Here is a 12,279-nt window from a genome sequence, read left to right as displayed (position 1 = left end):
ATGTCTGATAAAATTCAACATCAATTCACATAAAAATTCTTACCAAAACTTCCTTAACGCCATACATCAACATTATGCTAAGTGAAGAAGTATTACAACAGTCCCTTTAAAATCATTAAGGAGCCAAAATGCCCAGTATCATCACTTCTATTCACTGCTGCACTGTAGGTCCTTAGCTATTACAGTAAGCTAAGATAAACATAAATAAATAAGGAAATAAGGATTAGAATGGAAATTTAAAAAATGATATAATTTGTACAGGATATGAACTGCCCACACAGAAACCCCAAAGCATCTACAAGTAACATGGTGGCTGGCTATAATATCAATAAGTAGGATAATGGCTAGCTATAAGATCATAAAAAATTAAGTCAAACAATAAACTGAAATTACTAAAAGACACAACACAGCTTATATGGTATCTATAAATATATCTAACAAAAATGTCCAAGACATTCAAAATCCCAACAAGGGTTTTTGTGCAATATCAAAAACTGATTCTAAAATGTGCACGCAATAGCAGAATATCTATAGTTCTTACATTCCTTAAAAAAAAAAAAAAGCAAAAAGCATAAGGTAAAGGGACTTATCCTACCAAATATAAAGACTCAGAAAACTGCACTCTATTATTTTTTTAGAAGCACCACTGCAGATCACTGGGGAAAGGAGGGGCTACTTAATAAATGGTCCTGGATCAAATGGTTATCCTTAAGGAAGAAAAAAATAAATCTAAATGGAATAGGGGCTTGAGTACAAAATGCTAAAATTTAAAAATCATTCTTAGAAAAGAATAAAAGATCAAGATTCTGCCAAATTTGAAAATACCTGCATATGGAGCCATTCCTAATATAGTGGGCATCAGGCCTCTGTAAAATCCAAGGAAACCACCTTCCTTTTGAATGAAGAAAAATTAGAAGTGAGATTATATTGTGCTTAGTATGAAAACATCAGAAAAACAAAAGCCTACATTCCAATGAAAAATTTATTCTGGAACCCACCCTTAAACATAGATGTGTCATAATTTTTATTAATATCAATAACCATAAAAGAGTTTAAATAACATTCAAAATATCAGTAGAGCTTGTGACTCTTGATCTTGGGGTCAAGAGTTCAAGCCCCATGTTGAGCATAGAGCTTACATAAAAAAAGGGGGGGCACAATATAGGTGAGAAAAGTAAATGTGAAATACCTTTGCATAAATTGTTTTGAATGCATGAATGATTCCTGTATAAGTGTGTTCCCCTTTCACCTGGAATGCTAGGCGTACTCTCACCATGTCAAGAGGGTAAGTACAGATAACTGCTGTCATACCTGAAAAAAAAGTAGAAAGTTAAATGTAAAATCATATATATGTATCTTCCTATCATTAGTAGTGCTCTCAAATTACAGCAATGCTGAAAACCCAATGCAATAAAAAATGATAGCTTACTGAGAATTATATCATAATATCATCAGCTGAAAAACAACCTTGTAGGCAAAGGGTCACTTTGTAAAATCTTTTCAAATTCTTCCCACTGTGAAGTTATATTATTAACAGGAAAATAGTACAGTGTAGGTGGATCATGAGTATTTTTTTTAATTCTATTTCTTGTCTATTCCCAAATAGGATACCAGAAAGGAAAAACTATCTTCTAGCACTAGGCAAGATACTTGACTTTTTATTTACTATCTCTGATCCTAAAATGAAGAGATGTTTTACTTACCAAAGGAGTTTTTTTTTTTTTAAGATTTTATTTATTTAGTTGACAGAGAGCGTGAGGGCATACACATGAGCAGTGGAAAGGGAAAGGAAGAAGCAGGCTTCCCGATGAGCAGGGAGCCTGAGGCAGGGCTCAATCCCAGGACCCTGGGATCATGATCTCAGCTGAGGGCAGATGCTTAACCAACTGAGCCACCCAGGCACCCCTTGGAATTCTTATAAAAATAAAATAAAGGCATTTTTTTTTAAACTTCAAAGCATGATCATTATTTTCTTTTTAGTACTTTGGTAAATTTGTTGTTGATGAAACATAATAATATAAATGTTCATAGTCATAGAAAATTTGTTTTAGGAATAAAAATCTGATAAGCAAATTTAGTATTAAGTTCTAGATTTTCATCAATATATAATTTTCAAATTTCATGAACTATCCAGCTGAGCTATTTTAATTAAATCATCTATTTATTTTTTAAAGATTTTATTTATTAATTCATGAGACAGAGAGAGAGAGAGGCAGAGGCAGAGGGAGAAGCAGGCTTCCCACAGAGCAGGGAGCCCGACGTGGTACCTGATCCCAGGACCCTGGGATCATGACCTGAGCCGAAGGCAGACGCTTAACTGACTGAGCCACCCAGGCGTCCCTTAAATCATCTATTTTTAAAATAAGTATTATCGGGCGCCTGGGTGGCTCAGTTGGTTGGGCAACTGCCTTCGGCTCAGGTCGTGATCCCAGAGTCCCGGGATTGAGTCCCGCATCGGGCTCCCTGCTCAGCGGGGAATCTGCTTCTCCCTCTGACCCTCTTCCCTCTCGTGCTCTCTATCTCTCATTCTCTCTCTCTCAAATAAATAAATAAAATCTTTAAAATAAAATAAGTATTATCTTTTTAAAATTTTTATTTCAGTATAGTTAACATATAGTGTTAGTTTCAGGTGTACAATATAGTTTCAACAATTCTATACATTACTCAGTGCTCATCAAGATTAAGTGTACTCCTAATCCCCTTTACCTAGTTCCCCCATCCCCCCATCCACCTCCCCTCTGGAAACCATCTATTTGTTTCCTGTACTTGACTCTGGTTTTTGTTTTGGAGGGTTTTTTGGGTCTTTTTTTCCCTTTGTTCCTTTGTTTCTTAAATTCCACCTATAAGTGAAATCATTTGGTATTTTTCTCTGACTTATTTGGCTTACCATTATATTCTCTAGCTCCATCTATGTTGTTGCAAATGGCAAGATTTCATTCTTTTTTATGGCTGAATAATATTCCTCTGTGTGTGTGTGTGTGTGTGTGTGTGTGTGTGTGTATCTCTCACATCTTCTTTATCCATTAATCTACTGATGGCCACTAGGGCTGCTTCCATAATTTGGTTATTGTAAATAATGCTGCAAAAAACATAGGGGTGTGTATATCCTTTGGAATTAATGTTTTCATATTCTTTGGGTAAATACGCAGTAGTGGAATTACTGGATCATATAATAATTCTATTTTTAATTTTTTGAGGAATTTCCATATTGTCTTCCAACAGTTTGCATTCCCACCAACAGTGCAAGAGGGTTCCTGTATCTCCACATCCTTGTCAGTACTTGTTTCTTGAGTTATTTTAGCCATTCTGATCAAGATGTAAGGTGATGGGACGTCTGGGTGGCTCAGTCGTTAAGCGTCTGCCTTCGACTCAGGTCATGATCCCAGGGTCCTGGGATCGAGCCCCGCATTGGGCTCCCTGCTCTGCGGGAAGCCTGCTTCTCCCTCTCCCACTCCCCCTGCTTGTGTTCCCTATGTCTCTCTCTGTTAAATAAATAAATAAAATTAAAAAAAAGATGTGAGGTGATATCTCATTGTGGTTTTGATTTGCATTTCCCTGATGAAGGGTGATGTTGAGCATCTTATGTGTCTGCTGGCTATCTGTATGTCTTCTTTGGAGAAATGTCTGTTCATGTCTTCAATTTTTTAATTGGATTATTTGGGTTTTTTTTTATGTTGGGTTGTATCAGTTCCTTATATATTTTGGATACTAACCTTTATTGGATATATCATTTGCAAATATCTTTTCCCATCCAGTAAGTTGTCTTTCAGTTTTGTTGGGGCACCTGGGTGGCTCAGTTGGTTAAGCGACTGCCTTCGGCTCAGGTCATGATCCTGGAGTCCCGGGATCGAGTCCTATGTCAGGCTCCCTGCTCAGCAGGGAGTCTGCTTCTCCCTCTGACCCTCTTCCCTCTCGTGCTCTCTATCTCTCATTCTCTCTCTCTCAAATAAATAAATAAAATCTTTAAAAAAAAAGTTGTCCTTTAGTTTTGTTGATAGTTTACTACACAGAGCGCTTTTTATTTATTTTTTTAACTTTTTAAAAGATTTTATTAATTGAGAGAGAAAGAGCGAGAGAGAGCACAAGCAGGGTGAATGGCAGAGGGAGAAGCAGACTCCTTGCTAAGCAGGGCGCCCAATGCAGGAATCAATCCCGGGACTCTGGGATCATGACCTGAGCTGAAGGCAGACACTTAACCCACTGAGCCACCTAGGCACCATCTTATTATTATTTTTAAAGATTTTATTTATTTATTTGAGAGACAGCACAAGCAGGGGGAGGGACAGAGGGACAAGCAGACTTCCCGCTGACCTGCCACCCAGGCACCCCTATTTATTATTATTATTTTTTTTTAAGATTTTATTTATTTAATTGACAGAGAGAGAGAGCACAACCAGGCGGAGCAGAAGAGGGAGAGGGAGAAGCAGGCTCTCCACCAAGCAGGGAGACCAATGCAGGGCTTGATCCCAGGACTCTGGGATCATGACCCAAGTTGAAGGCAGACGCTTAATGGATTAAGCCAGCCAGGTGCCCCACCCCAATTTATTTATTTTTTTAATTTTATTTTGAAGTAACCTCCATACTCAACATGGGGCTCAAACTCACAATCTTGAGATCAAGAGTCACACACTCTACCCACTGAGCCAGCCAGGAGCCCCAGAACCTTTTTATTTTGATGTAGTAAAAAACTTCTATTTTTTGTAAAATACCAAAGAAATGTACGTCCAATGTAGAAAAATTAGACGAAATATATAATAAATTTACTACAAAATAAAAAACAAATTCAACATTATCTGGATGTACCCTTTTTTTTTTCTTAGAGAGAGAAGAGAGAGAGAACACAAACAGGGTGAGCTGCAGAGGGAGAAGTGGACTCCCTACTGAGCAGGGAGCCCGATGTGGGACTCGATCCCAGGACACTGGGATCATGACCTAAGCCAAAGGCAGGCGCTTAACTGACTGAGCCACCCAGGCACCCCTGGATGCACCTTAATTAATTAAAACAATCCTCTTAGACATTTAGGTTGTCTAACCTAATTTGCTATATGCTCCATTATTTGCTATATGAAATTGTAATAGCGAAAAATGCTTTGGTGAATGACCTTATAACTAAATATTTTTGTGTATCATTTTCATTATAGATAAATTCCTAAAATAGAATTATTAGGTCAGGGGCGCCTGGGTGGCTCAGTTGGTTAAGCGACTGCCTTCGGCTCAGGTCATGATCCTGGAGTCCCAGAATCGAGTCCCGCATCCAGCTCCCTGCTCAGCGGGGAGTCTGCTTCTCCCTCTGACCTTCCCCCTGCTCATGTACCCTCTCTCTCTCATTCTCTCTCTCAAATAAATAAATAAAATCTTAAAAAAAAAAAAGAATTATTAGGTCAAAGGCTAAGGCTATTAATAGAAATTGTCTTCCAGAAAAATTGTGTCAATTTGTAATGTCAGCCATTAGAATAAAAGTCCTATTTTCCTGACTGCTCAGGAGTATTAGACAATTATTAGACAATTAGAATATTCAATTATTGGATAATTTTCCCAACATTTAATGGACAAAAAGCATCCTCTCTGTTATTCTGGCTTGTTTCTTATATGACTTTTTCTTTTTTTCCTTTTTTTTTTTGGTGGTTTTGTAACTTTATTTGACACAGCTGTCAGTTCTCATACACATTGATTGTATAGATTTTTCAAAGTGGTGCCAGATTTTTGAAAATGGTTACCTATTTTGTATATAGGTAACCAACACATATAGCTTCTTTGATGAATCTTCATCCTCATTACATTTTTTTTCTTTATTTTTTAAAAAATTTATTTATTTGAGAGAGAGAGCATAAGCAGGGGCAGCAGGCAGAGGGAGAAGCAGGCTTCCCGCCGAGCAGGGAGCCTGAGGTGGGGCTTGATCCCAGGACCCTGGGATCGTGACCAGAGCCGAAGGCAGACGCTTAACTGACTGAGCCACCCAGGTGCCCCATGTAGGCTTTTAACACTACCTTTTAAACATGATAAATTTGGGTGCCTGGGTGGCTCAATCAGCTAAGCATCTGCCTTCGGCTCCGGTCATGATCTCAGGGTCCTGGGATTGACCCCTGCATTGAGCTCCCTGTTCAGTGGGGAGTCTGCTCCTCCTCCCTCTCCCTTTACCCCTCTCCTCTGTTCATGCCCTTTCTCTCAAATAAATAAATAAAATCTTAAAAATAAATAAGTAACTAATTTTAAAAAGGAACGTGATTTCCATTGTAGGAGCTGCTGGGTGGCTCAGTTGGTTAAGCATCTGACTCTTGATTTCTGCTCAGGTCATGATCTCAGGGTTGTGAATTCGAGCCCCTGAGTCAGGCTCCACTCTGGGCCTGGAGCCTGATTAAGATTTTCTCCCTCCCTCTCCCACATGGGTGCACTGTCTCACATAAGACAAAACAAAACAAAACAGTGATTTCCATTCTCTTGGCCTAATTTAACTTTTTAGTTTTAATTTTTTTTAGTCTGTTTAATTTTATTTATTAGACCTGAGGTATCTTACCCCATTTACTTAGCAAATGCTACTGTAATTTTGCATCCATTTTTATCAGCCCAGACCTAAATCTGTACTAACTTTCAGAGCTTCCACGACTCCTTGAAAAAGTCTACATCAGTTTGCCATCCCTTGTACGGGAGGTGGAAAAGAATGTTCTTACGTTATTATCTAGGTATCTTTCATAGCATCTCTACCTGGATAATTATAACATTATCTGAGCTAAAAACCTACACAGCTAATATACAGGTAATACTTCAATGCAAACACATGCAACTCTTAGTTCTCCCTCGAGAATGACAAAAACTAAATTCCTTTAGTCAATGAAGGGAAAGTCAGTTTAAATAACATGTGAAGTAATGGAATTTAATTACTTTGGATCAAGATTAGCCTAATGATGGGCAGAACAGGTTTGACTGATGGAAGAAAAGGCTGATTTATGATTAGCGTATCTGTGGTACAGCTGTGATACTTTAAACCTTCCATTCTTTAGTTTGCCCATAGCAATAAAGACTATGTGCCAAGCACACCATATCAGGCGCCTTACAAATACTACCATTAATCCTCACGTGCCAAACACCACCAACAATCCTACAAGGTAGAAGATGGGTATTATTATTATTACTGCTTTAAATTTGAGAATATTGAGGTTCAAAGTAGTTAAGTAACTTGACCAAATTCATGGTTTTCTGTATCACAGAGTAGGATTCGAAATGAAGTTTTCTGGCTCATCCCAGACATATGTTGCTTTCCTGTCATTTTGTTTCCTTATTAAACATTTGCTTAGTAATTGCTAAACTTAATTTATTTCAGAAATTCCATCTGTCAATTCCGCACTGCAGCCAGTTTGATTTGTGAGCTCTTTATCTGTGCTATTTGTTTTCAAGCTATTCATTTTCAAACTTCTAATGGTATTCAAACCAGCCAGGTATGGCAGTCAAGGCAGTGACTTTTCTAAATGGCTTCTTTTAAGCTGAATCTAAATTAATACAGTACAAAGGTGGTGTTCCTGAGACAAGGTTTGGCAATAACATTAAAGTTATAGCAAATACCTTATTTTCCAGGTATTTATAAAACTACATGTTTTGAGGGGCGCCTAGGTGGCTCAATCATTAAGCGTCTGCCTTCGGCTCAGGTCATGATCCCAGGGCCCTGGGATCGAGTCCCACATGGGGCTGGGCTCCCTGCTCCGTGGGAACCCTGCTTCTCCCTCTCCCATTCCCCCTGCTTGTGTTCCCTTCCTCACTGTGTCTCTCTCTGTGGAATAAATAAATAAAATCTTAAAAAAAAAAAAACTACATGTTTTGAAAGTTGGCTTAATTTTTTTTACAGCTTGTGCTAAAGATTTTGCAAGGGAAATTTTTAGAAAATAAAATTAGGAGAGATTATCTACAAAACAATTCCATCTTTAATGGAATGTTTCACATTAAGAAGTGTAACGAAGAGAATCAAAAGGCTGACCATTTTAAGGTTTGATTGTGCTGACACACATAACTTGGTTAAAACTCAGCTTTTGCAGGGGTGCCTGGGTGGCTGAGTCGTAAAGCGTCTGCCTTCAGCTCAGGTCATGATCCCAGGATCCTGGGATGGAGCCCTGCAAAGGGCTCCCTGCTCCGTGGGAAGCCTGCTTCTCCCTCTCCCACTCCCCCTGCTTGTGTTCCTTCTCTCGCTGTCTCTCTCTCTGTCAAATAAATAAATAAAATAAAATCGTTTAATAAATAAAAAAACATAAAATCCAGATTTTGCTAGGATTTTCCCAATTCATCACTATCCATTTTATTTTTATAACTGCTATTAATTTTTACAACTCCTATTTTTTTCTCTTCCCTAATCTGGATCACTTTGGTCTTGCCTATCCCATTTGCTCCCTTTGACTCCATTTCTTCTTCCCTTCTTACATGTTCCAAGTCTTCTAGTTGCCTTCTTACTGGCTTTAGGTGGCTTAACATGAAATAACTGTGAGTTAACAAAATGGCAAATGATAAATTGGTAGAAAATGCGTATGTTCAGAAATCGGTAAAGGTACACAGGGCATCAGCTTAAAAGTTGCAAGACCATGAGTCAGACAGGAATTCGCAAGACATAAGTCAGACTGAGGAACGGGCATACCCTAATTGTACATCAGAGAATGGTGAAAAATAATGCCAACGATTACTGGAATGCTAAATTTGTGACCTAGTTTAACAATATTTTAGCCAGTTTATTTTGCCATGTTTTCATATATTTCTTTAAATTTAAAAAAATCAATCAAATCTTCCTAAAGAAAAACAAAACCTGTTAGCATTTGTCGAAAAGAAACAACAGGGGAGGGCGCCTGGGTGGCAAAGTTGGTTAAGTGTCTGCCTTCGGCTCAAGGTCATGATCCCAGAGCCCTGGGATCGAGCCCCCAGTTGGGCTCCCTGCTCAGTGGGGAGTCTGTCTGTCTGTCTCTCTCTCTCTCTGCGGCTCCCCCTGCTTGTGCTATGTCAAATAAATAAAATTTTTTAAATAATAATAAATAATAATAAAATCTTTAAAAAAAAAAACAACAGGTTTAAAAAAAAAAAGAAACAACAGGCCCCAAATGGAGTCACTTGTGCTAATCCCATATCACCAAACCAAGTCTTAATACCTAACCTTACTTAATACTTAATACTTAACTAAATGCAGTTTCAACCTTCTCCAGGAAGGTGCCCACTCTTTCTCTCTTCCCCTTCTGGTTATAAAAGTCTTCCATTTTGTGCAGCTCCCCAGACCCATCTCCTTGCTAGATGGGATGCTGCCCAATGCATGAATTGTTGAAAAAGCCAATCCAATCCTCAAATTTTCTCAGTTGAATTTTGTTACACAAGAATATAAAAATCACCAAGTTTTGTTGGTGTTTTTCAATATTCCTAAAAACAACTTAATGATTTCAATGTAATTTTAAACCCTGGAATGTAAGCAGAGGATTCCTAATAATTTTGCACTCTGAAATCTTGGAAACTAATTGGTGACTTTAAATGTTTACTTATTGGGCGCCTGGGTGGCTCAGTTGGTTGAGCGACTGCCTTCGGCTCAGGTCATGATCCTGGAGTCCCGGGATCGAGTCCCACATCGGGCTTCCTGCTCAGCGGGGAGTCTGCTTCTCCCTCTGACCCTCTTCCCTCTCGTGCTTTCTATCTCTCATTCTCTCTCTGTCTTAAATAAATAAATAAAATCTTTAAAAATAAATAAATAAATGTTTACTTATTTTTGGAATGAAGGGGAGGTAAGAAATATTCTTCTGATAATCATATTTTACCCTTCACTCTAAGTATAAAACTATGAAGCCCTCTACAGGGCTAGAAGTAGACTTCTATAAACCCTAACTACAGAAAAAGATTATGGTGTCTTGCATTGTTCAAACTAAAATTAATATTACACTGTAAAATAAGTTTGAGGATATCCAACTAAGTTCTGATTTTCCTCACAATGACTACATTAATGCTTTTTCAAAATATCAAAAGTCCCTGCCTTGCTGGGGACTTAAGCATGGGTATAGTCTACCTGTCAAGTAATCCCGTACTAGCATTATTTTCCTGATTCGAACTTTTCTCATTTCAACTAATTCATTTTTTATTTTTAAACTATTTTTGACTTATGATCAAAACTGATCAAATTGTCAAAAGAACTTAGGAGTATGGACTCTAGAGTGAGCCTGATTGAGTTCAAATTAGACTCCACCACTAACTAGCTGTGTGACCTTGAGCAAATTACTTAACCTGGGTGTCAGCTTCAGAATCTATAAAATGGATTTCACAATAAGTCATTACCCAAATTAGGGTTTTATGGAGCTTAAGTGAGTTAATATATGTAAATAAATGCTTAAAATAATTCCCAATGTATATAAATATTATATCTAAATGTTAGCTATTATTATTCTCCCAGTCTTTTTCGAGCTATTCATTTTTTGACCCTTTCTTTTGTGAACCAAATCATTTGTCTCCTCTTTTTACCCAAATTCTTCCATTCTCAATACTTCCTGCACATCAAGAATTCAAATAAAAAGAAAAAAAAATTTTTTAATAATATAAAAAGAAAAAGAAAAAAAACAATCAGAGGATTATTGGAGAGGAATATGTAACAAAGTGGGAACGTAGCTTATCTGCTAGTAATCAGACTGACATATATATCAGTCATCCACATGGTGACTGGGATTTTTCAATTCATAAACCTAGTGTCTCCCATTTTGGCCCTTTTTTACTATTCTAACTAGCACTGCTTTACAGAGAGGCCAAAAAAGTCTTCCAAGTGCAAGTAAGGGAAATCAGAAACTACCTACCTCAAACAGTGGTGGTGATAGTTTTCTTCTTCCCCATTTTACAACCACCATCCAATACAGAAAGCAGTGTATCTTCACCTACCAGGAAGCAACGAGACTCAATCAAGTTGAGATGTGCCTGCAATTTTTGTGTATGTGCAAACTTCTCTTTTCCTCCCTTAGTCAAGAAACTGAGGACTTAATGACGAATCCAAACCGACTGAGATTGCTTTTTCCCTAGATTCTCACCCTCTTATCATCTCCACAGTATAGAATCCAGGAATTGTGGTAGCCCAAGAACATACTCTTTTTTTTTTTAAGATTTTATTTATTTATTTGACAGAGAGAGAGAGAGACAGCGAGAGAGGGAACACAGCAGGGGGAGTGGAGAGGGAGAAGCAGGCTTCCCGCTGAGCAGGGAGCCTGATGCAGGGCTTGATCCCAGGACCCTGGGATCATGACCTGAGCCGAAGGCAGACGCCTAATGACTCAGCCACCCAGGCGCCTCTCTAGAATATACTTTAATCAGCAATTAGATTTTGGTGATTTGCAAAGGCTTTGAAGAGCTCAACATTACCTCATAATCACTGTATAAAATACAAAAATCCTATGATTGCAAATTATTTTTGTAACCACGATACCAAAGACAGATAATTCTTGGTCATTAAAACTTCAGAGATCATATTCTGAAAATACGGCAAATATGAATTTTTTATTCTGCTCCAGCAAGAAGCATAAAGAACTTCTTAACAAAGGAACTAACACTACAAGGCAGAGGCAGTAGAGGGAAGATGAAAGAGGACTTCAACCACTTCCATTTTGACCTCAGTCTGTACTTTCTAATTGCTTAAGTTCTTCTTTCCAGCTTATCTCTTAACTCAGGCAAAAGACCAAGTGGTTTAGACTTGCTGCAAAGCATCCTGTGAGCATCCTTCAAGCAATAACAACTGCCCTGAGCCAGCAAGACCCCGTGGGGTGGACCTCACAACAATGATCAACCTGAACTTTACTGCCCACCTGCATGTACCCACCGACCTTTGTCCCACATTTTCCTTATATCAACCTACAAGTATTTTCAGCTCTTTGAGACAGTCTTTGAGACTAATCCACTGTATTCCGGGTAACGGCCTCACAGAAATAAATTCCCTTCTTGTTTTACCACCATCCCCCTCTCTACCTTTGGATTTAATCCATAGTGACTGGCTGAACCTGGCCTGTTTGGGAACCGCAAAGCCAGGCGCTCTTGCACCCGAGTCCCAGCTACAATTCTGGTGAGCCAGTCAGGAGCTTTACTTCTGATTTATCCAGCCCCCTCAGGATTCCCCAGTGTAGAGCAGTTAGCCGTGGCAGCACCCCACAGCTCCCTGTTTGTTTCCCAAGCTAGTGGCTGTGATAGGTAGGAGTCAGCTACCTGTGGCTAGTTGACTCTAGACAGGGAGCTGCTGAAACCTGTTTCATTTCGAGGACTTTCTTTCTCGCTTGCCCAGAACTGGCACCAACAGCCTTAACTGCT

General features: G+C 38.6%; 1 protein-coding gene across 1 annotated transcript in view; it reads right to left on the bottom strand.

Annotated features, from left to right (window-relative positions):
- Positions 1-12,279, bottom strand: part of SLC25A16 (solute carrier family 25 member 16) — a 49,426-nt gene that overhangs the window by 10,943 nt on the left and 26,204 nt on the right. The window contains exons 5-6 of the mRNA XM_088019779.1: positions 1,190-1,311; positions 826-892 (exon numbers count right to left, since the gene is read on the bottom strand). Of these exons, the coding sequence (XP_087875905.1) occupies positions 826-892; positions 1,190-1,311 (189 nt within the window). The remainder of the gene's footprint in view (positions 1-825; positions 893-1,189; positions 1,312-12,279) is intronic.

Source organism: Eumetopias jubatus, unplaced genomic scaffold (assembly GCF_037043125.1).
Source record: "Eumetopias jubatus isolate StellerSeaLion01/CBP00866 unplaced genomic scaffold, mEumJub1_p1.0 scaffold_17, whole genome shotgun sequence".
In the NCBI taxonomy this organism is placed as follows: domain Eukaryota; kingdom Metazoa; phylum Chordata; class Mammalia; order Carnivora; family Otariidae; genus Eumetopias; species Eumetopias jubatus.
This window is presented reverse-complemented; position numbering and strand designations above follow the sequence as displayed.